The following is a 25,868-nucleotide window of genomic DNA, read 5'->3' as shown; positions in this document are numbered from 1 at the left end:
AGACCTAGAAGGCACCTGGAATGGGGTGGGGGAGGGTCTGGCTTCAGACCAGTTCTACTACTCGTGCCCTCTGGGACCGGGTACAAGTCATCCATCTTATTTAATTTAATTTGCTAAAATCCTAAAGTTCACAAACACGCCCAAAATGAACATCTCCAGACATAAAGTAGTACAGAAAAAAAGAGAATTTGTATGTCCTTTAAAGAGGTCTTTAGAAGTCCTTATTATGTAGAGCTCACTTTAAAACAAAAACTGTTTATAATAAATTCCACAAGGTGTTCCTTTCCAAGTGTCCCTTGGAACATTTAAGTCCCTTCCCTTCCCTAGGGTTCATTTTCCCCATCCTTAGAATGAGGGGGATCATCTCTCCAGTTGCTGCCATTCTGTTTCTCGGGCCTTCTCTGACTTTTGGGATTGGGTGGGTGAGGCAGGCCAGATGAGTGGAGGGTTGACCTGCCCTGCAGCCTTTTCTGCTTCCTTGTGGGCTATTAAAAACCACCTCATATTCCCTCAGTCACTTGCTTTTGCTGTCAGTGAGAGTCATTAAAGAACAAGGCAGACTTTTTTCACCTTGGTTTCTGAAGTGCTTGGATCCACCTCTGACCCTGTTTTGCTGTTAGCTTTGTCAGTCCTTGAAGGAGGCAGCATGGTGGCTGGCAGATGCTTCACACAGTCATCTAGGTGGCTGTGGCCCCTTTCCTCTCTGTGGAGCTCCTCCAGATACGGAGAAGTCTGGCCAAGATGCTGGTTACATTCTGCCTCAAGGCTGTGCAGGATGGCATCCTTTTCCCCTTCGGGGATGCCTTAGAGTAGCCAGCTTGGCTTTATTGGGCAGGGAGGGACAAGTAACTATTCTGAAAACATCATAGTTTTCTCCCCTAAATAGTTACCTGCCTATGTCAGTTAATAAGTGGGCATTTATTAAGCACCTGCCATGTACCAGGTAACGTGCTAGGTTCTGGGAATGCAGAGTCCCAAACAAACTGCCCCTGCCATATAAGTACAAAATATGTACACAGTAAGTACAAGGTGATCAGAGGGAGACCCTGAAGCTTTCCAAGGGTTTCAGGAAAGGTCTCGTGCAGAAAATGTGGCTGGAATAAAGACCAGGATTCTGAGATCCTGAGATGAGGGGAGAGTTGAGCCTGTGGAAAGGTAGACAGATGAAATGGGATATTGTATGTGAGGGGGAATGTGTAAGTCTGAAGCTATCTTATTAGAGGCCAGTAGGGGGCGCCACAGTGCACAGAGCACTGGACCTGGAGTCGGGCTGACCTGAGCTCAAACACATGTATGACCCTTGGCAAGTCGTTCAGTGTCTGTCTCAGTTTCCTTACCTGAAAATGGGGGTGATGGCAGCATCTAGTTGTGAGCATTCGATGAGATAATATTCTGTAATGCGCCTGGCACATAGTGGGAGTTTAATAAATACTTACTCTCTTCCTCTGTTGTGAAGCATTTTAAAAGCCAAACAGAGGAGTTTGTATTTTATTCCAAAGGAAAAAGCGAGGAGCTGTTTGAGCAGAGAAGTGGCACGCTTTAGTGGTGTACATTAAGAATACCCAGCCATGCAGAGACTGATTTAGGAGGTGGTTGTTGTCTGGGTGAGAAGCGAGGAGGGCTGTGTGAGTGGGATGTGAGAAATGTTGTGCAGGGAGAATCAACAAAACTTAGTGGATCTGTAGGGTGAGGAGGGGTTGGGAGATTGCTCCAAGATTGTGAACCTGGATGACAAGAAGGATGGCTGGGCTCTGGAAAGGGGCGGAGGGGGATGAGGAGTTAGGCTTTGTTTGCCCCCTGTTCAGTTTATACTGCCTTAGAGCACCTCTAGTGTAGAATGTCCAAGAGGCACTAGGTCTTGTGGGCCTGGGTTTCAGGAAAGAGACCAGGGCTGGATCTGGACATCTGGGAGTATTCTGCATAGAGATGATAATTAAACATATGGGAGCTGAAAATGTATAGAAAGAAAAAAAGAAATGGGCCTAGCACAGAATTTTGCCATATATGCACAACCAGAGAGAGTACAGGACATGAGGAAAGATAGACCCTGCCCTTTAACTGGTTTATAAGAGAGGGGTTTGTACTTTGGCTATATTTGGAATATAGTATGCATGAATAATAATGAATATTAATTTCTCTAGCAACTTTAAGATTTTGTTGGTCATTTTTCAGCTCTTTTGTGACCCTTTTTGAGATTTTCTTGGCGAAGATAGTGGAGTGGTTTGCCATTTCCTTCTCCAGTTCACTTTACAGATGGAGAACTAAGTCAAATGGGGTTAAGTGACTTGCCCAGGATCACACAGCTAGGAAGTATCTGAGGCCAGATTTGAACTCAGGAAGATGAGTCTTTCTGACTCCAGACCTGGCACTCTTATCCACTGTGCCATCTATTGCTCCCATAAATTTTAAGGTTTATAAAGTGTATTTCTCTCAGTGAATGAATGAATAAATGTAAGAATATTTTAGTCAGCAAGCATTTATCAAGTACTTACTATTTGCTAAACCCTGGGGATTAAAAAAAAAAGATAAAAAGCCCTGGGGATGGGGCGGCTAGGTGGTGCAGTGGATAAAGCACCGGCCCTGGATTCAGGAGTACCTGAGTTCAAATCCGGCCTCAGACACTTAACACTTACTAGCTATGTGACCCTGGGCAGGTCACTTAACCCTCATTGCCCCACCAAAAACAAAAAACAAAAAGAATAAATGGGCTGGACACCCATGACAGGTGCTCTAGAGGTGAGTAGATTAGCTTTTCAGGGATTAGAGGCAGGGTTTCTTGAGATGGGCATTGTGGCCTTGGCAGAGGATTGATAGCTAACTGTTCTGTAGTGGTGAAACATGTGACCCCGAGTGCTTGGTATCATCCTTGACCTACAGAAGAGAAAACACATCTGACCTTTGAACATTGATATAACAAAGAATCCTAGATTTAGGTGGTCATATCTGGTCTCTCCTTCCACCCCCCCACCCCCCTAATTAACAGAAGAGGAAGTTAAGGCATTTGCCTAGGGTCACACAGTGTCTGAAAGAAGATTCAACGCTTCCTGACTCCCAAGTCTAGAGTGGTAATAATCATAACAGTTTATGCATTGCTTTAAGGTATGCAAAGTACTTTACATATATTATTCAGTCCTCAAAAAATCCTTCTGAGGTAGGTGTTATTATTACTCTGTTCTACAGATGAGGAAACTGAGGCTGAGAGGATGACAAAACCCTTACCTTGAGACACAGAGCTGATAAATGTCTGAGGCAGAAGTTGGGCTCAGGTTTTCCTGAGTCCAGGGCTAGCTCTCTTTTATGACTCCCCAAAACACAGCAGGAATGATGTATAACCTTGGAACTTCCCATTTACGTGTTAGAGCTGTGAGGGATCCTCTAGACCATCAGGAATGGTTGACGGACCCTTTAATGGACCCTTGCTTAGAATCATATTGTTAAATTCATCAAATCAAATATAGACAGTTCTAGCTTTATGGAAATTGTATAAAGCAAATTTGAGGGCAGGCAGCAAAGGTACCAGTGCAGCCTGGGCCTGGGGTCCTCCCTCCAGGCCTTGAAGCCACTTCGGTTGGAGCCACATGAAACCCCTTGAGGTAGGGGGAGGTCTGTGAAAAGGGTCCACTTACGTTACTGACTATCCCTAGAATTACTAAGAAAGCCAATTTTGTTGAAATACAGTTATGAAAATATTCAGAGTTTCAAATTAGTTTCCCCTATCCCCCCTGCCCCCAGTCTCTCCAGAGACCCCAAGCTAAGGTTTTCTTATCTATTCCAAGCTTCTTGTTTTGCAGATGAAGAAACTGAGGCTGAGAGAGCCCAAGTCACATACCCGAAGTCATACAGGCAATAAGTGGTAGTACCATTAGTGAGACCCAGACCACCGACTCCAGATTGTAGGTTCCTGTGTCACAGGGGTACTGTGATTCCTACATGTAGGCAGATCTCTTAACCTCCCTCAGACCCAGCTTCGTCATTGGGACACGGAGATAAATGCTTGTGTTCCCTTCCTCACAGGATTGTTGTTTGGAAAACACCATACAGGGTGTCCCAAAGGTTTTAGTATGCTAAAATTAAGACTTTGGGGACACCCTGTATAAGTGAGAGTTGTTATAATCTTATCTCATGGATAGTACCCCCACTGCTGGTACAGTTCACTGTATATACATCCAGTCTCGTACTGTACAATTCTCATCTGTAATCCTTTCATAGATTCTCCAAAGTGGATCCACTCAGTGTCAGGGAGATCTTTTATCTGTGGAGGGAAAGGGTATAGTTTTTAGCCTAGAATCCTAACCTAGCAAAAGTGTTCTTTTGGGGCAGCTAGGTGGTGCAGTGGATAGAACACAGGCCCTGGATTCAGGAGAACCTGAGTTCAAATCCAGCCTCAGACACTTAACACTTACTAGCTGTGTGACCCTGGGCAAGTCACTTAACCCCAATTGCCTCATCAAAAAAAAAAAAAAGTGTTCTATCCTGAAGGGTCTCTTTAGGAATCCAAAGTCAAAACTGGCTTTGGTGGTAATAGCCACATTTGTGATATTAAGTTCAATTTAACCCACTGCCTGGAAGTAACCATGTGTGAAATTGATTTTTGGATAAGTGACCTTTCTAGTTTACTTTAAGCCTTCAGTCAAGAAACAAATATGTTTACCTCTCCTATTGGGTCAGTGCTATTATCTTTGCTCAGTACTTCTCCCTGGTCATTATCTGACATACATCTGGCCAATCAGATGGAGCTAGTAGCTTTGGGGGAGAAATCTTCTGATACTGTGGTGGCATCTGCTGGCCCTTCATCACTTGGCCCTTCAAGAGGATAGGTCAAGATGGAAGTTATAGAACAGTAAAGCTGAACCCCCACCTTCTTTGTAAAGGGAGGTGAAATCGAATGAAGCTTTGGTTTAAACAGCCTTGTTCAGGATTGTTATTGTCATGAGAGACACAAAACAGAGTGGGGGAAACATTCTCCACCACCCCACCCCCGCACCCCACATAATTTAGAGGAAGTTACCTTGGATCCACTTGTCTTCCAGTTCCACCTTTCTGGAGCAACTTCCTACTTGATAAAGCCAGCAGTATGGGATACCTTGATTATTAAATAAATTCCAATGAGGGTTGAGAAGAAATGAGTTATAGTCTTATTAGTGTTCTGTACAGTATAGCCCTGCACATAGTAGACATCAATAAATGTTTGTTGAACTGAATTGAGTTTAACTCACATGTTACATAAGGTGTCCAGCAGGTGGCAAGAGGGCCCAAAGAGCTGAGCTTTTGCATACTTCAGCTGTAGTGATGCTTCTTACCTGTGAGCTTGAGATCCAGAAAGATGGAAGTTATAAACTAACATTATGATGATAAATGATAGTGTCAGCTTCAAAAGATCTATGAGCTCATCCACTTTGGATCCTCCCTCTCCCTTTTTGCATCTTAGTAGACGATTTCTGAGTCACCATGGCCAACCTTTGGTGATGAGCCTCTCTGAACAAATCAATTCTTTAATTAATGAAGCATTTCTTGAGCACCTTCTATGGGCCAGACACTGTACTAACTAACCCCTAAAACAAAATCTAGCACATAGATTTAAAGAATAAATGTCAAAGTCCTTGCCCTCAAGGAGCTTATATTCTGTCAGTGGAAAACAGGACTATCTATTTGGGAGAAAGCATAGAAAAGCCTAAATTTTGGAGTTGGAGTAGCCATAGGTCCTCAAACTCTGGCTCTGCCACACACAGCCTATTTGACCTTGGGGAAGTCCTTTATCCCCTCTGGGCTTCTGGTTCCTCATCCATAAAATGAACCAGATGATCTCTAAGGTCCCTTCTACTTCTAAATCTATTTGAGGGAGACATGATGTTCCCATAGAATTACAGGAGAGATTAAAAATAAAATACACAGTGATTAGGGAGAGGACTACAAACTGGCAAAATCAGAATAGCTTCTTGGAAGGAGATAGGAAGGTAGCATTTGCCCTGAGTCTTTGATAGGGGCAAGAGATAGAGGTACCTGAAGTGGGCTATGTCAGGGCTTTGTCAGATGCTGCCAGGGAATCCCTTGTCACCATGTTCTGCCAAAAGACAGACTCTGGATTTGTACCTTTGGCTTTTCCAGTTTGTAGGACCTGCCAGAGCTTGTGCTCCCCTGGTCACCTTCAAGAACTCTCTAGGCCACAGTCAAGTATCAGGATGGGACCAGTGGAAGAACCCTGACAATAGCTTAGGTTTATAGAGCATGTCACAGTTTTTGAGCATTTTAAATAAATTATATCATTTGATCCTCATAAGAACCCTGTGAAATTGGTAATGAAGCTCCTTGATAGATGATGACACTGGGCCTTTAAGGGGTTAAATAATCTGCCCAGGATCCCATAGGGTACCTTTGGCTGACCAGAGCCCAGGGCCCTTTACCTACCGAATGCTGCCTTTTCTGATTGCTGGGGTGCTTCATCAGAACAGGAGGAGCAGCACTTTGGGGGTTGAGAAGGGAAGAGAATAGGATAGCATATTGGGGGTTCTTTTTTCTTCACCTCAGACTTACAACTTAATGGTTTTTTCCCCCATTTCCAGGCATGCTTGAATATGAACCATCCAAGAGATTTTCAATACAGCAGATACGGCAGCACAAGTGAGTGTTCCTACAAATTTGAGCTTTCTCCCAGGCTCTTCTGCTCGGTAATTGACCATGAACATGTAGAAGTCCCTCAGTCAGCTTTCTCTTTCTCTTAATAGTACCATCAGATGAGATGTATATGTCATTCCCACTCTTACCCTTTGTTCTCCTTCCCATTTTTAAAAAATTTTATCTATATGGGGCTTTCTACTGGGTATTTTAAATTTCTAACCAAAAAACGTCAAATGGAATGGTGAGAGCTGACATCTATATGGCGCTTGATGTTTAAAAAGTGCTTTCCAAAATACATTATCCATATCTCATTTCATCCTCACGTCAGCCTTCTCAAGGAGCTAATCTAAGTAGTAACCCAATTTTGCTGATGTGGAAACAGGCTTAGGATGGGAGTGGGGATGTAAAGTGACCTGCTCAAGGTCACACAGCTACTGAGTCATATTTGGGACTTGAACCTAGGTCATAATTCATACAGTTATAGTGGGAAGGGAATGCAGGAAATGGAGCAATAAGTAGATGTTGCAGAGGAGGTACCTTTTAGCTCAAGGTAACAAGAAATTTCCTAACAAGGAGAGCTGGCACAGGGGGGAATGGTTTGGCCCAGGAGGTGATGGATTCTAAGTCACAGAAGAGTTTCGAGTGGAAGCAGAAAAACCCCACTACTTGTCAGGAGGGAGTTTAGAGAGGATTCCTTTGGAGGCCTGTTCCTTCCAGACCTTGACATTGGGAATGTGAAATGTCTTGAGTTGGAAGAAATGTCAGATATGGAGCATCCAAGTCAGAAGCATGCCTAGTGATCATCTCAGCAGCCCCTGAAGTTGACAGATCAGGGCCCAGCCCAAGACAAGCTATGGGGCTTATGCAAAGCTGTCTAGCTCATTCATAGCCCAGTGGACAATCGAATCAAGCCAAGGCCTTGGGACTGCCAAGTCCACTGCTATTTTCCTGTGGGATAGAAATGATAAATTGTTCTACATGATTTGGATATGGCTCATGACAGGGGAAAAGGACATGAAAGAGAGGAAAATAAGGTCTACAGATTCAGTGTTACCAAGTGCTTGGGTTTTGTCTTAACATCTCTCATTCCCTCTTTAGTGGTCATGGGGGAAGCAGAGTTTTCATTTCAAAACCAAACCATATCAGGAGAGGATTGTTGAAGCAGGAAGGAGAACTTCTTCCAAGAAGATAACTGAATGACCAGTTGCCTTCTTTAATATGAAGTCAGTTGAAACAAACACAGTTAGGAAGAAGTAGACTAGAGAGGGATATTTCATAGGTCACACTACTCCTGAGTCAACTGTTCTTTACTTATTCCCGTCCTACTTGACCTTAGCTTTCTTAGTTGGATCCCCATCCATGTCCTCCTCCTGACCTTAAATGTTCCCTAAATTCTGCTCCTAGAACATATTTCAGGTCTATCTCATCAGTTCCAGTGGTTTCAGTTATCTTTTTGCAGATGACTTCAAGATCTATATAGCCAACCCTAATATCATGAGCTCCTTTTTTGCCTTTTTTCTACTAGTGTCTTCCATTGGCATCTCAAGTTCAGCATATTCCCACTGGGTTCCTCTCCTCGAAGTATAACAACAAATTACATGATCTTCCTCCAGAGTTCCCTATTTCTGTTGTGGCCACCAGCATCCTTCTGGTGAGCAAGGTTCACAAGCTATGAACGAATCATCCATGACTCTTCCCTCTCCCTCCCCCAAATCAAATCATTTGCCAAACCTTGTCGATTCTACTTGCACACACTCTCTCCTGTCTCTTCTTCATTTGAATGGCCAGTGTACTAGTTCAGACCTGCAAGTTATTATGACAGCCTCATAATTTGTTTCTTTGCTTCTAACTTCTCTTTCTGATCCATCCTCCACACAGCTTCTAAGACTGCTGTCTTCCTAAAACCCAGGCTAGGCATCACCATGCCACTTCCCTCTTGGACAATCTTCACTTGCTGTCTACTACTTCTAGCATAAACTAAGAACTGCCCAACTTGGCATCTAAAGCCGTTCTTCAACTGGCTTCACTCAGCCTTTCTAGACATTTCATTTTGCCCATTTTTACCAACTCTATGTTCCAAACAGATTGGCTTATTTGTTATCCCCCAGACTTAGCATTCCACCTCATGCTTGTGGGCCTTGGCTTATATCCCTAGAATGCCCTCTTTCCTCATATCTACCTCTTAGAGTCCTAGCTTCCTCCAAGACCGCCTTCCAGCTCCAGGGATTTTCCATTAGCTGTTCTCTTGCCTGGCATGCCCTCCTTCTTCCTCTCCACCTGCTGCCTTTCCTAACTTCCTTCAAGACTCAGCAAAAGGGGCGGCTAGGTGGCGCAGTGGATAAAGCACCGGCCCTGGATTCAGGAGTTCCTGAGTTCAAAATCCGGCCTCAGACACTTAACACTTACTAGCTGTGTGACCCTGGGCAAGTCACTTAACCCCATTGCCCCATAAAAAAAAAAAAAGTAAAAACAAAACAAACCAAAAAAAAAGGACTCTCAAAAATGCTACCTTCTTATGGGAAGCCTTTCCCAACCCCTCTTGATTCTAGTGCCGATCCTCTGTCAATTATTTCCTTTTTATTCTCTATAAAGCTTGTTCTTACATGGCTATTTGCTTGTCTCCCCCATTAGATTGTGAGCTCCTTGAGGCCAGGGAATGTCTTTTGCCATTCTTTGTATCCCCAGCACTTAGCCCAATGCCTGGCACATAGCAGGGGCTCACATGCTGCCACCTTCTAGAGTAAACTCTGACCCTCTGACTTACTACCTCCTCAAGATCATCTTGCACTTCTTTACCTGTAAATCATGTATGTCCCATAGTTGAAGGAGAGCCCTTTGGGGGCGGCTAGGTGGTTCAGTGGATAAAGCATCAACCCTGGATTCAGCAGGACCTGAGTTCAAATTCAACTTCAGACACTTGACACTTACTAGTTGTGTGACTCTGGGAAGGTCACTTAACGCTCATGCCCCACAAAACAAACAAACAACAACAACAACAAAAACAATGAAAGAGAGCCCTTTACATCCCCAGCACCCAGATCCATGCCTTCGTCATCCAAGGGGCTTAATACATGTTTGCTAGATTGAATTACAGGTTCGAATTCATTAGTTGGAGAGCTTAAATGTACCTTAAAGATCATCCAGATTCTAACCAGAGATCCCGGAGGTTTTTTAATCCCTTGATAAGTACATTTCAGTATAATTGAAATCTTTTTTATTATATGCATTTCAAAGCAACATTCTAAGCAAGAGGTCCCTGGGCTTCACCATATTGCTGAAAGGATCTATAACACAGAGAAGTTGAGAAGCCTGGGTTTAACCCTTTCATTCAGTAGAGAAGGAAATCAACACAAAGATTCATTAAGCACCTGCTGTGTTTGAGGCACTTCTGTAGGCACTGGGGTATAAGTATGAGAAGGAATCCCTATTCTAGCAGAACCTACGTTTTAATAGGGGAAACAACAATCATATATATGACAAGTGCATCCAATGTGAATATAAAACGAGTCAGTAAACAAGGTATATACATATATACAAAGTAATTAAGCACCTGGTAGTTTGGAGGTCAGGCACCAGCAGTTGGGGGTGAAGGGCTGAGAATGGCTTCATGCAGAAGATGATGCTTGGGCTGAAGCTTAAAGGAAGAGAGGGTCTCTGTAAGGTGGACTGGTGAAGGGAGTGAATTTCCAGCATCTTCGCTAGTACAAAGACAGAGGTGGGAGAAGATGGTATGCTCAGGAGGAGGAGCAGGACTGAGGCTGGATCAGCTGGAGAAGAAGTAATGTCCATTGAAGCTGCAGAGACTGGCCACCAGGTTGTATGTGGCAGGGGAGAGTTTGAAAGCTAAACTGAAGAGTTTCTGTTTGATCCTAGAGTGAGGAAGCTCCTAGAGTTGAGTGTGATGGGGAGAACCCTGGTCAGATCTCTCCTGAAGGAAAACAGAGGCCTAGAGCGGGTAAATGCCTTGCCCAAGGTCTTCCAGAGAGCAGGCAACAGAACCTGGGGCAGAAGCCAGGCCTAATGACTCCTACTCTTAGAAGTTGGTTCAGTGAGCTGCCATGCCTCAAAGGAGGGGTTCTTTTCACCACCCACGTTCTTGTAACGCACAGAGACAAACTTAACTAGTCTGGTCTGGGTGTGACTACAGAAAGAGCTTGTTGTCTGTATAGCCTGGTAGAACTGCCTGAGTTTTGTGTTCTGCTACCACAGGGGCCTTCCCAACATGTGAGGCATAGGAGAGAAGAGAAAATGGAGGCACAGAACAAGGAATGACTTTGCCAAAGAGTCTTTGGTTGAACCAGGATCATGGGGAACTTTATTTCTGACTCAGCGTTTTGGTCGGTTCTGGAGCAGCATGAAGTAGGCAAGGGGCATGTACAGCATAGACTGGGAAGCCCGTCTATGGGAACTAGGTAGCTCAGAGGACCTGCCTCTTTGGGGAAAGACTCACCAAAATCATGGCCCTCTGCCTGTGTCACATGTGTCTGCCTCTGGAGGCTTGAGTGCTCCCCTAAAGAATCCAGCCTCGTCATCTCTTTGGAAGTCATCCCTCCTGACATTCATCTCCTTCCCCTCTTGGTCTGGCTTCAGTTTTTTTTTTTTTTAATAGTTTGTTTTGTTTTGTTTTGTTTTGCTATACCAAAGGAAATATCTATATTTTTTTTCTTTTTGTGAGGCAACTGGGGTTAAGTGACTTGCCCACAGTCACACAGCTAGTAAGTGTTAAGTGTCTGAGGCCGGATTTGAACTCAGGCACTCCTGACTCCAGGGCCAGTGCTCTATCCACTGCGCCACCTAGCTGCCCCTGGCTTCAGTTTTAAATAGTTTACATAATTTCAGAGTGTGTCACTGTTACAACCACCAGTGCCTTTGGTCCAACCCGAGTATTGTCTTTCTTGAAGACCCCCATTCCCAGTGTTCTCAGCTTTGCCACTCCTCCCATTTTCTTTTGCCCTTTGCACTCCTGTCTGTGGGGAACCGGGACAGCCTCCTAAAAGGGGACGGGGTAGTAGTAAGGCAGTGCAGTACTTTAGAGGAGCTGGACTAGAGTTTGGAGTCTTGGGGCCTCTATTCAAATCCTAACTGCTGCCTACTAGCTGGACAAGTCATTTCATCTCTCTGCAGCTCATTTCTTCCTATCTAAAATGAGGGGTTTGGGACTCAATGACTCTGAGGTCTCTTTTTTTTTTCCCCTTTCTTTTTTTTTAGCTTTTGTACGAACCCAAGAACCTATGAACAAAGGAAATGAGTATTTGCCCCTTCCTTACTTTCCTTTCCCTTTCTTCATCAATGATGATATAGAGGGGCAGCTAGGTGGCGCAGTGGATAGAGTACCAGCCCTGGATTCAGGAGGACCTGAGTTCAAATCCGGCCTCAGACACTTAACACTTACTAGCTTTGTGACCCTGGGCAAGTCACTTAACCCCAGTTGCCTCACCAAAAAAAAAAATAAATGATGAAATAGAGCTAAAAAGGATCTCAGAGGCTGTCTAGTCCAACATTTGCCCTGGGGCATGTTGGCAATAAGGAGCCGGGCAGTTGAGCAGAGAGAGAATTGAAGCCTAAGGCTGGGGCAGCTAGGTGGTGCAGTGGATAGAGCACCAGTCCTGGATTCAGGAGGACCTGAGTTCAAATCCAGCCTCAGACACTTAACACTTACTAGCTGTGTGACCCTGGGCAAGTCACTTAACTCCAATTGCCTCACCGAAAAAAAAAAGAAGAAGAAGAAGCCTAAGGCTTCTGGTTCCGATTGTAGTATTGATTCCACTACACTATCCTGCTGGCCCCCAGAAAAGGAGTCATCATCCAGCTTCTGCTTGAAGACTTCTAGGGATGGGGACCTCACTCCCCTTCCAGGAAGTTTCATTGTTGTGGACTTGTGATGGTTTTTCTGTGTACTGAGTTGAAATCTGACTCCTTGTAACAAGGCTCCACTGGGGCTGAGCAGGAAGAGTCTAATCACCTCCTGGTGTGACACAGGTTCCAGGCTCCTTCTAGATCATCACTCTTGAGGCTCACAGAGTTTGAAGCGAGTGCTTGGGTTGGTAGGGGATGGATCTGGCAGGCAGGATTGAAGTGAAATTTCAAGTATTAGAGTTTGTTATCCAGCTTATTTACCAGGGAAAAAAGTATGAACTTGATTCCAGCATCTCTTTTCTCCTCCTGCCCAATGGCAAAAAAAAAAAAAATGCATCAACATTTCCCAGCCAGGGCCCCAGAGACTCTATGGGTAGGCAGAGCTTGCTGGAGAGCGCAAACAGAGATGCTGGCCCCAGGGACTGGGGAGCTCTCACGTTTGGAAGGACAGGGTCTCTTTCCTCTTCATTGGGCACAGCTGCTGCTGCGGTAGAGGCTGCTTCTCTTACCAGAACATCTTCCAAGGCTCAGGTGCCCAGGAAAGGGGCCTGTGCTTCCTAGGCTGGCAGGAATGGGCTCCAGGGCACCTCTCCTTCCTCCATCCTATGAGTGCTTTGGTGCTGTGAATGGCAGAGGGCTCTTGCTTTGGCCCTACCCCCTCGCTAAACTCAAAAGGAAGGATGTGAGACCCTGACATTTGTCCTGGAAGTGGGGTGGGCGGCACTTCACATCAGCTGCAGATCAGTGACCTTTTCCTTGATCACATTCCCCAGCGCCTCTGCTGCCTCTCTGTGCTTTAGATTGGCAGCTTTGGAGAGTGAATCCCCCTGGGAGGCAGATACAGAGCAAACGCTGAGCAGCTTGCTCCTTTTAAGGAAAAGGTAAATCTCCCTGGGATCCTCCAATGAGTGATCACTTGAGAGTCCTCCCTTTTTAGCTTTCAGTGTGTTTTGATTAGGAGAACTTTGTCTGGACAATGCTGCTTTAGCCTTCAAAGCATCAGTTGATAGTCTTGTTTGAAATGGGCTGCTTGAGGAAAGGATGCAGATTCCTGGTTTTCATTTACCAAGTAAAATAAAATCTTTTATTTTTTCTTAAGAATTCACCTGCACCAGAAGGCCCATGTGCAGGGATGTGAATCCCTTCTTTGACCTGCCTTCCATGAGCTGCTCAGCCTCTGACCAGGTGAAGGGCTAGAGAGCTGCCTAACCATGCAGAGGCCTAAAGCCGGCCCCACATGCTGGACATAGTGTGACCTCTCCAAGGCTCTCCCAATGAGAAGAAGGTGGCAGAGAGAGAGTGTCTGGCTCCATCACAGCAGGGACCGTCCCTCTTCCCTCTGCTGGGCTTTGTTAGCCACGAGGCAGCTGCTGCCTTGGGGAACTTTGCTTCCATGACTCTCCTGCAGCACTTGAAAGGAAATTGGAAGTGAGGAAGGCGAGGCTGGATCCACCATCAGTCCCTGTTTCCAAGACAACGGTCTTGCCTTTGTCTCCTTCATTTTCTCAGTCACAGGCAGGCACGATTGTGCTGCTTGCTGACTGTGGAGCTGGGGGAAGGGGTGACCCAGTGGTCCTGAAGCACCTAATTGTATTTGGTGCTTTGGACTGTGAGTCTTAAAAAGACTTTGTCAACTCATGCCCCACAGACACATTAGGGAAGGCCGGGGCTCACCTGAAACCAAAGCTGCAGCCCTCCCCCTTGCTGGTGGTTGTTTCTGCTTGTCTGATTGCATGCCAGGTGTTCTTAGAGGAAACTGTCCATCTGTCCAGGAGCCTGACCTTCAGCTCTTCAGTTTTTAAAGAACAAAGGAAGTGTAATGATCTCTGAAGTCAGTTTCAGTTCCAAATCTGTCATCTTTGCCCTTTTCCTTTTGCCTCTTGGATATGATTTCCCGGTTTTGGCCTAAAGGTTGTGGTTCTTCATTCCTTCACCCATGAGTGTGTGTGTGTTGGGGTGGGGGGTGAGATCCTTGAATGCCTGACCCTTTAACCTCACATCCTGTGCCCTTTGGTAAATGAATTCTGTCTATGACCTTGGGGTAGATCCTGCTGAGGGAGCAGCTGGAAAGCAGTTGCTGAAGTTTTGATGATGGGAGATTTATCTCCTAACAGCTGAGGCTGGGAGTGGGGGTGGCAAAGGGCAGGAGAAGGGGTGAACTGTAGCCTTTGTTTGATGTGAAGGTAAGCCAGTGACTCAGGGGCTTTACTCAGGAAAACCATGAAGGGAACTGGGGTATGGTGGGGGTGGGGGTTGAGGGGTTAGGTAAAAATAATACAGTCCAGGGACTCTTTGTGGAGCCAGGTTAGTTTTTCCTGATACTGAAGACAAGACCTTAGGTGGCTCACAGAAGGCCAGGAACCTCCCCTATTTAGTAGGGGTACAGTCCTGCATACAGCTAACGGTCTGCTTTCTATAGGAGTGTCACATTAATAGTCCTTCCCCCACTTGGAAGTGCCAGGGGCCCCAGACACTCCGTAGCTGCTTCTTGAGTGACTTTCTTTGCTGCAGAGGAGGAGCAAGTGTGACTTAAAAGGGTAGGGAAGTTCTGATGTTCAAAAGAATAAGGGTTTGATTTATAATAATTGTATGAGCTGCCCTATGAAAAGTACTTGTTAAATGCTGATTCCTCTTGCCATTCCTGCCTCCCTGGCAGGATTTCATTTCTTGTCATCCGGAAGGGCTTTCAATTCCTATGAATCTTCGAACAAAGGTACCCCATGGTTTTGTTGAGCCACCAGTCTGACTGGGTGCCATTTCATTTAATTGGCTCTGTGCTGTGGTAGGTGTGCCTAAAGGGCCTGTGTTAACACCTTCCCACCCACCCCTGAGGCCCATTCCATTTCTTTCTACCTACCCACCTGTGTGGCTAAAGGGTTAATTTTAGTAGAGTCACTTTATTTAATACTTTAGGGATAGCATAGGGGGAAATAAGCATGGTCAAGAGATGGGATTCTAGTCTTATCAACTAAATATGTGGAAGTCATTTTCCAATTGGAGCTTGAGTTTCTCCTTCTGTAAAATAAGGGCCTTGGTCTATTTAGGTAATGCAGGACCCCTTCTCGCGCTGACATTCTGTGTTCCGATGGCCCTCTGAGCCCTAACTGGGTTTTATTTGAAGGGGCCTTCTGCCAATGGCATTCTGTGATTTCTTCCTACCACTTAGTTGCTTCTACATCTTGCTGCAAGGCCTTGTGATAGGTGAGGGTTTGGGGGTTGAGAGAGATTCCTTTCCTGTATAATAGGAATCCACCTTTTTCAAGTGAGACTCATCTGAGTGTTCTGTGGAGCACCTCCTCCCCCTTCCATTCTCCCTCACCTGCTCACATCCTTTGACAGGCCCCTTTCAAATCCCACCAGCTCTGCTTGCATTGAATTCTGTAAGCTTTGACTTAAGCAGTGTTTACAATTGAAAACTCAGAGATGGGAGATTTAGTGTGTGGGTTCTTTAAACCTCTTTTAAGGAGATAAAAAAAATTCTGGCTTTAGGGGCCGCTAGGTGGTGCAGTGGATAGAGCACTGGCCCTGAATTCAGGAGAACCTGAGTTCAAATTCAGCCTTAGACACTTAACACTTACTAGCTGTGTGACCCTGGGCAAGTCACTTAACCCCAATTGCCTCACCAAAAAAAAAAAAATCCGGCTTTAGGGCAGAAAATTGCCATGTGGGCACTGATGTAAAAATCTTCTTTCCCACAAGCCCCTACAGTTACCCTGGTAGAAAAGGGCTATGACTTGACTCTAAACTTTGGAATCTGGCTGACCTGATGGAAATAACACAAGGGAACCATGCTTGCTCCAGAACTCAGCTTTTCTGCAGAAGCACTAAGAGCCTGTACCCAGTCTCCAAGATGCTAATGGCCCTTGGAGGCAAAAAAATAAACTACTTGAAATAACCCCTCTGTGCTTCTCAGAGGCTGCTCTCTGTTGAGGACTGGTGGGGGGAAACAGGCAGGTTTTTCCAAATGGTCACTTTCTCCTGCTTCACTTGAGTGAATGCTAATGGACCATCTCCATTTTGAATGAACCAAGGGCCTTGTTTCCATGGTATCTGTCACCATGGAATCCAGCAAGGTAGCACGGTATCTAGGTGTATCAGCCTGTTAAGCGGAAAGGCAAATATAGAAGGAAACCAGCCATGCTCCCTTTCTCCTCTCCAGAGGCCTCACTAGGATGTTGGAGGAAGGTGGGGAGGGAAGGAGGCTTTGCTTGTTCAGAGAAGACTCCCTGAGGATGGCTCTAGGGGATGCTGGTTCTATCTCCCCCAAATCCTAAGGCCTCAGAAAGCTTTTCCCCGACGCTGAGTCCACATGTTGGTTTAGGTCACTGCCACTTTGGCCAACACACAGCTTCCCAGTAAATAACGCTGTAGATGCCAGGTGTTTGAGTCTCCTCTTTTAGTCTTGAGAACATCCCTTCTACTGGCCTCTTTGTAGTTAATTAAATCCCCCTCTCGGTCAGTGCTGTCTTCATTAACATAAATGCATATGGAAATATTTGAGCTCTCCCTGAAGAGTGCATGAATGAATGGCTTCAGCAGCCCAGATGGCTCTGTACAGGCCGATGATTAACTGGCCTGCTCAAATCAGACAGGAGGGGAAGCCAGAGAAATGGGGTCAGCTCCCAAATCCTAGGATCCCTGCCCTTTACTCCCCTGAGAGTTTCTTTCCAGCAGCCCCCTCCATTGCTGTAGTCCGCTTCACTCACTATTTTTTTTTTTTTTTTGCAGGGCAATGGGGTTTAAGTGACTAGGGTCACACAGCTAGTAAGTGTCTGAGGCTGGATTTGAACTCAGGTCCTCCTGAATCCAAGGCTAGTGCCTTATCCTTTACGCCACCTAGCTGCCCCTCACTATTTCTTAAGGAAGAAATGACATGCAGTTTTTAAAAGAAAAAAAAAATCCTGCTTTTTCTCTTTTTAGAGCTTCAGGGCCAGGGAATTAATTGTATGAATAATAATTGAAATCCCTGCCTTCACAGAACTTTCAACAACTTTATAGAGTCAGTATTGTGGAGATTATCCCCATTTTGTTGGGGGGGGTGTATTTTGGGGGGGTTCCAGTCATGTCTGACTCTTCATGACTCCATTTGGGGTTTTTTTGGCAAAGATACTGGAGTTATTTGCCATTTTCTTCTCCAGCTCATTTTATAGATGACGAAACTGAGGCAGACAGGAATAAGAGACTTGCCCAGGGTCACACAGCTAGTAAGTATCTGAGGCTGACTTTGAACTCGGGAAGATGAGTCTTCCTGACTCCAGGCCCAGTACTCTATTCACTATACCATCTAGCTACTGACTAAGGCCACTATAAATTTATGTTGGACAACCTCAACTGGGCCCTTACCTCTACAAGGCAATCATTTTCCATCTCCCTAATCAACTCACTACTCTCTCAACAAAATTATACCAGACTTTATCATCTCTCCTAAAACTTTCCATGGTTTCCTCTCCCCTGCCTCCCTCCCCCCAGCCAAGAATCTTGCCTCATTTTCCTGAAAAAATTGAGACTATTTGCCAAGAGCATCCCTTTCTCCACTGATTCTCATCTCCATTACTTAGATTCATTCTCCTTCCCCCATCTCATCAAGGGAAATTCTTCTGTATGCCTAACTGATACTGTCTTCTCCAGCAGACTGCCCCCTCTGTTATCCCCACTATAACTAATCTTTAATCTCTCCCTGTCTATTGGCTGCCTCCCTATTGCCTACATACCTGCTCATGTCTACCTTATCCTCAAAAAAAAACCAAAACAACTTACTTGATCTCCTGGCCTCTAGCTATCGTCTCATTTCCCTCAGCCCTTTTGTGGCTAAACTCCTTCAGAAGGTCATCTAAAACAGGTGCCTCTACTTCCTTTCATTCTCTTCTTAACATTTTACAGTCTGGCTTCTGACATCCAACTGAAACTGCTCTCTCCAAAGTTGTTGGTTTTTTGTTTTTTTGGTGAGGGTTAAGTGACTTGCCCAGGGTCACATAGCCAGTAAGTGCCAAGTGTCTGAGGCCGGATTTGAACTCAGGTCCTCCTGAATCCAGGGCTGGTGCTTTATCCCCTACACCACCTAGCTGCCCCCTCTCCAAAGTTAATAATAATCTCTTAATTGCCAAAATTCAATGGCCTCTTCTCATTCCTCATCTTTCTTGACTGCTTACTTCCTTGATGCTCTCTTTTCTCTAGATTTTCCTGTGATACCACTTTTTCCCCAATCTCCTTTTAGCTCTCAGACCTCTCCTGCTCAGCCTCCTTTGCTGGATCTTTTGCAGAAGTCATGCCCACTAATCAAAGGAGTCTCACAGGGTTTTGTCCTGGGCCCTCTTCTCTTTTCCCTCTATATGGTTTCATTTAGGGGCAGTTAGGTGGTGTGGATAGAGTACCAGTTGTGAAGCTTTGAAAACTCATTTTCCTGAGTTCAAATCTGGCCTCAGATACTTACTAGGAGTTTGACCCTGGGCAAGTCTCTTATTCCTGTCTGCCTCAGTTTCCTCAACTGTAAAATGAGTTGGAGAAGGAAATGGCAAACCACTCCAGTATCTTTGCCAAGAAGTCCCCACCCCAAATGAGGTCACAAAGAGTTAGCAGCTGAAAATGACTGAACAACTGTTTCGTTTGATAATCTCATCAACCCTCATGGATTCAATTCTCTATACAGATATTCTCAGATCTACTTATCCAGCCCTAACCTCTCTCTGCTCACCCACAGTCTCACATCTCCAATTACCTTTTTTAGATACCTTTAGACATACAGCTGTCCTGTAGACATCTTAAATTCAAAATGTCCAGGGCAGCTAGGTGGTACAATGGATAAAGCACTGGTCCTGGATTCAGGAGGGCCTGAGTTCAAATCCAGCCTCAGACACTTGACACTTACTAGCTGTGTGACCTTGGGCAAGTCATTTAACTCTCATTGCTCTGCAAGAATGAATGAATGGAAACAGCTAGATGGCACAGTGGATAAAGCACTGGCCCTGGATTCAGGAGGACCTGAGTTCAAATCCAGCCTCAGACACTTGACACTTACTAGCTGTGTGACCCTGGGCAAGTCACTTAACCCCAATTGCCTCACTAAAAAAAAAAAAAAAAAAAGAATGAATGAATGAATGAATGAATTCAACATGTCCAAAACAGAGCTCATTATCTTTCCCCCAAAACCTTACCTCTTTCCAGTCTTCCCAATTTCTGTCAAAGCATCACCATCTTCCCAGTCCCCCAAGCTCACATTCTAGGTGTTATCAACTACACACTCACCCTCTCCCCCCATTATCCATCTGTTGCCAAGACCTGTTGATTTTAATCTTTGTGGCATTTCTCCCATATGCTTTTGCCTCTCCTTTGACACTGATACCATCCTGATTCAAGTCTTCATCAGCTTGTGCCTGAAATACTGCAGTGGTCTACCAGTTGATCTATCTGCCACAAGACTTCTTCCCCTGCCCTCCCTCCCCTTCCAGTCACCAGGCAAAGTGATCTTAAATGCAAGCTCTGACCATCTCACCCCGCCCCAGCTCACTTCCTCTCCATCTCCCTCTCTTCTCTCCAGAGGCTCCCAATCACCTCCAGGATGAAATACGAAATCTTCTGTATGGTGTTCAGAGTCGTCATGGGCCCCCTGGCCTCCTTACACTTTTCCCCTACCAGGACTGCTTGCTGGTCCTTGAACAAACCACTATCTCCTATCTCTGAGCAGTTTTCACTATCTGTCTCCTAAATCTGGACTATATCCAGCTCCTGGCTTACCTGGTGTCCTTCAAATAGCAGCTAAAATCTCACCTTCTACATGAAACTTTTTCTAATCCCTCTTGATTCTCTTGCCTTCCCTCTGTTGATTATCTCCAGTTTATCCTTTACATAGCTTATTTGGACATATTTATAAGCATATTGTCTCCCCCATTAGATTGTGACCTCCTTGAGAACAGAGACTGTCTTTTGTATTCCCAGTACTTACCACTGTGCCTGGCACATAGTAAGTAGATGCTTAATAAATGTTCATTGATTGACAAGCCATTCAAAATGTTTATGAAGGGAGAAGTTGGCCTAGATGAGCTCTGGAGTCCCTTACAGCTCTGAAATTCTCACTTCTGACTTTCTTCTCCTTTTCATCATTTCATATTGCACCTCTGTCATATCACTCTGGACAGTAACAGTTCTGGACAGGCAGGTAGAACAGATGTTAGCATATTGTTTTCATTTTATAGATTATGGAAACTGAGCAGTTTGCCCAAACACACAGCAACCAATAGCAGAGCCTGGTAGTGGAAACCTTCCCTCCCCAACTCACACATCAGTGGCTTTTGAGCATTTTAGACAATTCTAGGACTCCTGAAGTTAGACCTTATGTGCCAGAGGTTGTGCTTTGAGCCCTTTGTTCACCAGTAGCTAAACCTAGAGGAACAGGTGAAGCAAGCATTGAATATTGTAAAGAGATACTAGTCTTTGGCCTCTGGGAGAGATTGACATGATCGAAGACCATCAGACCCTTGATTGGATACAAACCCATATTGTTCATATCCTTGGCTGGACAGATGGGGAGCTAGAATCACATAACATGATGTATTAAATAGCAGAGGAACTCCAAGGAACGCAGGGAGGAGGGAGGACAAAGAATAAAATGGCTACCACCATGCAGCCAAGCACTGCTGTGCCAGAGGAAAGAACTTTACGCTTACTGGTCAGTCAAACATTGCTCCAAGGCTCAGTTAAGTCAGAACATTACAAAAACTCTCATCTCTGTTGTGCTTCTCTCACAGTAATCTTGTGAGGCAGGTATTGCATGTATTCTTACTCATATCTTTTGTAGTAAAGAGGGTCAGTGACTTGCTTATGGTCACGTGGCTAGGTTTGAAACTTAGGTCTCCTAACCGCTTTTCACTGTTCTACAGCGTCCATTTGAAAGTGATCAAACAGATGTGTTGACTTGGTGGGGATTCTGTCCTCATTTTGTCAGTCAGTCAGTAAACATTTATCAAACACCTACCTTATGCCAAGAGCTGGGGTGCAAAAAGAGGCAAAGGACAGTCCCTACCCCCAAGGAGTTCACAATCTAATAGGGAAGACCACAAGCAAACAAATATGTATGAATAAGCTCTAAAGAGGATAAATAGGAAATAATTAGCAAAGGGAAAATGCTAGAATTAAGAGGAACTAGAAAAGATTTTCATGTAAAAGGTGGGATTTTAGTTGGCACTCAAAGGAAGCCAGGAAAGTCGAGGAGAAAAAATGAGGAGGGAGCACATTCTAGGCATGGAGACAGCCAGAGAAAATATCTGGGGCTGAGAGATGAGGTGTCTTATACACTGAGGAGCCAGGAGACCTGTGTCATGGGATCAGAGACATAGCAGAGAGGAAGGTGTAAGAAATCAGGAAAAGCAGGAGGGGTCTGGATTATGAAGGGACTTGAATGCTAACCAGAGAATTTTGTATTGGATCCTGGAAATGTGAAGAGCCACTGGAGTTCATTGAGTAGGGGACTGACAAGGTCAAACCTGCACTTTAGGAAACACCAATTTGGTGGGTGAATGGACGAGAGTGGAAACAAACTTAGAGCTAGCCAGCCCATCAGCAGGCTATTGCAAAATTCCAGGCCTCAAGTGATAAGGGGCCTGCATCAAGGTGATTGCAGCACTAGAGCAGAAATGGTAGCCTATTGGAGAGGTGTTTCAAAGGTGAAATCTAGAGGCCTTAAAAAAAAAGAAAAATCGGGGCAGCTAGGTGGCGCAGTGGATAGAGCACTGCCCTGGATTCAGGAGTACCTGAGTTCAAATCTGGCCTCAGACACTTAACACTTACTAACTGTGTGACTCTGGGCAAGTCACTTAATCCCAATTGCCTCACTTAAAAAGAAAGATAAAAAAAAGAAATCTAGAGACCTTCAGCAGCTCGGATATATGGGGCATGGGAGATAGGAGTCCAGAAGTCCTCAACCCCTGAGGGAGCATGGTGCTGCCTTCTACAGTAAAAGGAGTAGGAGAGAAGATAATGAATTCAGTTTTGGACATGTTGAGTTTAAGATGTTCCGTGAACATCCAGTTTGAGATATCTGAGAGCAGTTGGAGATGCAAGATTGGAGGTCAGCAGAGTTTGGGGCAGGCTAGGTAGATTTGCAAATGGTCAACATACTTTCAACTGCTAGCTTAGGCCTGCCTCTCATATCTCAATGTTCTGTTTCCACTGGAGCGGTCAGAGGAGGTGCTTACAAAAACACACAAATATATAGTAAAATGAAGAAAATATTCCTCCTACTTTGGGGAGTAAAGAGGGTCCTGTGATTTCATCCATATAGGAAACTCCCTCCCTTTCACTGCAAATGGGCACTGGCTCTTCGACTTTTGGAGACTTGCTTTTGTTTGGCATTCACCATAATAATGGCTCCCATTTCTAGAAAGCTTTATGGTTTCCAATCCTATGAAACAGATAGTGCCAATATCACATCTGTCTTACTGATGAAGCAACTAAGTTTCAGAGAGCCTTGTCCTTGGTCACACAGCTGAGAAGGGTTTGTGCTGGTACTCCATCCCAGCTCTCCTGTTGGCTTGTCTCCCTTGTGCTTCATTCCAGGGTGACCTGATGCCTCTTTCTCAGATGCTTCAATAGAACAGGCTCTCTGTCTTACCAAGGCCCAGCTGCTCCCGAACAGGGGGGCCTTGACGTAAAGTCCCTCCTTCACTGACCCCTTCCCTTCTATTGCTCTATTCCTATTGAATCATTGAGTTTAACTCACCAAGTTCCATTTTGCTTCAGTGGGGCTCACTACAAAATAAGGTGTCTTAAGAATGACCGATGTTAATTAACACAAGAACCTTAGTCTAGGACCCTAGATTTGTAGTTGGAAGGACTCTTAAAGATCTAGTCAGCACCCCTCACCTTCATCCCCCCCACCCCAGGCTCACAGCCACCTGATTGAGGATGAAGAAGAACCTGGGGCCCACAGGGTTCAGTGACTTTTGTACAGGCCCACAGCTAAGCCCTTCTGGCTTAGAACTTTCAAAAGCCAAGTTAACAGAAACCTGATTCTTTCTCCGTTTGTTTAGCACCACCAAGAGAGGGGACACCTGGTTCCCAGCCTTCAGGGAGTCGGGTGCATAAAATGTGCTGAATCTATTGGTTCTGGATTTTCAGGGAGGGCTTAGAGAACTTGGACTTTTCAGTGTTCACACATCAAGCTGCCAAGGGAGGGAGGAGGGCAGGAACTCCTTCTTTCCCATGTGTGAAAGCCTTCAGTTCTGAAAGCAAGCATGGCAGAAAAACAGGACAATTTAAAACAAGCTCCTTTTGCAAAGCACCGAGAAACTGTCTGTACCAGCAACTCTAGAAATGGCACCAAATATTAGAAGGGAGTAATGGCCACCCCACTGATTTGACCAGAATTGATCATTTCTTGGGCTCTTGCAGCTGGTTTCGTAAGAAACACCCCCAGGCAGAGGCCCTGGTCCCCATTCCTCCCAGCCCGGAAACCAAGGACAGGTGGCGAAGTATGACAGTGGTGCCTTATCTGGAGGATCTGCATGGCTACAATGAGGAAGAGGACGATGATCTCTTTGACATTGAGGACGACATCATCTACGCTCAGGATTTCACAGTACCAGGTAAGCTGGGGGTTGGGAAAGGGCTCAAAGGTCATTCCAGGAAGAGCGCTGGGGAGGATTTCAGAAGAGAAAGTGCTGTAGCATAAAGAGCGCTTGATTTGGAGTCAGACAGCTGAGTGGATTCCAGTCCTCACTGCTTCGTCCTAGCTGTGTGACCTTGGGTGAGGTACTTAACCTCTCTGTGCTTTAGTTTCCTGTTCTGTGAAATCTGGGTAACAATATCTACACCTACCTACAAGGCTCTTGTAGGGCACAAAGGAGAGCAGTGGATGTGAAGCACTGTGTAAAGAGTAGCACGATGTGAATGTGCCCAGCTGCTCGTGATATTTCGGGGCTGTTCCTCTTAGCTTTTATAGTGGTAGCCACCCCCCTCCTTTTGCAGTTGCCCAGCATGAGGCAGTTTGATGAACAACTCTCCTGGTTCATAGCTAGTCTTTAGACCCTCAACCTCATGGACTTTACTGTTTAAGGCACAGGGAACCTGCCGGCCCCTCTTGGTTCCCATAACAGCAATGAAGTCAGAGAAGACCTTTGTCCAAAAGGAGTTTGCCAGGCACTGCTGGCTCGTAAAGGACCCAGTTATTCAGTACGCTTCATTCCTCAGCCAGTTTTGTCAGTCTGACTCAGGGGCGTGAAGCCAGGTTTGCCTTCACTATGTAAAGAGCACCCCCTCCACATTCACGAGGAATTGGTGGTTATCTTTTGAGTCATCCCAGTAGTTTTCTGTTTGGCTTTTAGTTAAGCCCTGCCTTAGTTTCTGTAGAATTTCCTCTCTCAAGACATTTTCTCACCACTTTTCATAAAAACACACGCATGCATGCATGCGTGTATGCACGGACACAAGCAAGTCTTCCCCTTTCCTCATTTGAATTCTCTCTGATATGCAAGGAAGACTTATTGGTGGGGGAAATGGGAATAAATTAATATTTCAGAAGACTACCTTACCCCAGAATTGATCATTCATGGATCACCAACCTTATTCCAGAAATGCTTCCTTCCCAACTAGTCACTTGCAGAGAAATTTCCCTTTTTGGAATTACCAGACTCATATGTTGTTTCTAGACAAATAGAGGCCACTGTGTCAATTTCTGGATACTTCCCACCCAGGAAGCCCCTGTCACCCAAGGGAGGGGAGAGGGAGAGGTCATTCAAATTGTCCCATTTCCTGGTTAATGGAGACAGACATTCAGTACTTAGGAGGCTAATAGACAAATGATTGGTCTCAGAGTCCTGGTGCCTTCCTGTTTAGTGTGGGGGGTGACATACTCTGGAACAAGTCCTGGGATTTGAGTCAGAAGACCCAAATTCGATGCTTGCGTCCTGTGTATCACTGGGCAAGTCCCTTTGCCTCTCAGCATTAGTTGAGCCATCTATGAAAAGGGTGATAAGATCCTAGATTTAGAGTTAGATGGGTCCTTGGAGATCATCTAGTCTAACTCTTTTATTTTATCAGTGAGGAAACTGAGGCCCAGCAGGGTTAAGTGACTTACCTGAGGTCACTTAGTTAGTGGTCCTCCTATTCCTCCCACTCCTCCTTTCACAGAGTGGTCATGCACAAAGTGCTTAATAAACCTTAAAAAGCAATAGGTATAGGGCAGCTAGGTGGCACAGTGGATAAAGCATCGGCCCTGGAGTCAGGAGTACCTGAGTTTTTGTTTTTTGGGGTTTTTTTTGCGGGGCAATGGGGGTTAAGTGACTTGCCCAGGGTCACACAGCCAGTAAGTGTCAAGTATCTGAGGCCAGATTTGAACTCAGGAACTCCTGAATCCAGGGCCAGTGCTTTATCCACTGCGCCACCTAGCCACTCCCAGGAGTACCTGA

At 45.3% G+C, this 25,868-nt stretch overlaps 1 protein-coding gene across 3 annotated transcripts in view; it reads left to right on the top strand.

Moving 5' to 3' along the window:
• Positions 1–25,868, top strand: part of STK11 (serine/threonine kinase 11) — a 180,781-nt gene that overhangs the window by 98,700 nt on the left and 56,213 nt on the right. For 2 of the 3 annotated variants that reach the window (XM_043990731.1, XM_043990650.1), the window contains exons 7-8: positions 6,561–6,618; positions 23,854–24,047. The exons of the other annotated variant lie outside the window; for it this stretch is intronic. In XM_043990731.1, coding sequence (XP_043846666.1) covers positions 6,561–6,618; positions 23,854–24,047 — 252 coding nt within the window. The remainder of the gene's footprint in view (positions 1–6,560; positions 6,619–23,853; positions 24,048–25,868) is intronic. 3 annotated transcript variants of the gene reach the window in all.

This window comes from Dromiciops gliroides, chromosome 1 (genome assembly GCF_019393635.1).
Source record: "Dromiciops gliroides isolate mDroGli1 chromosome 1, mDroGli1.pri, whole genome shotgun sequence".
Taxonomy (NCBI): Eukaryota; Metazoa; Chordata; class Mammalia; order Microbiotheria; family Microbiotheriidae; genus Dromiciops; species Dromiciops gliroides.
This window is presented reverse-complemented; position numbering and strand designations above follow the sequence as displayed.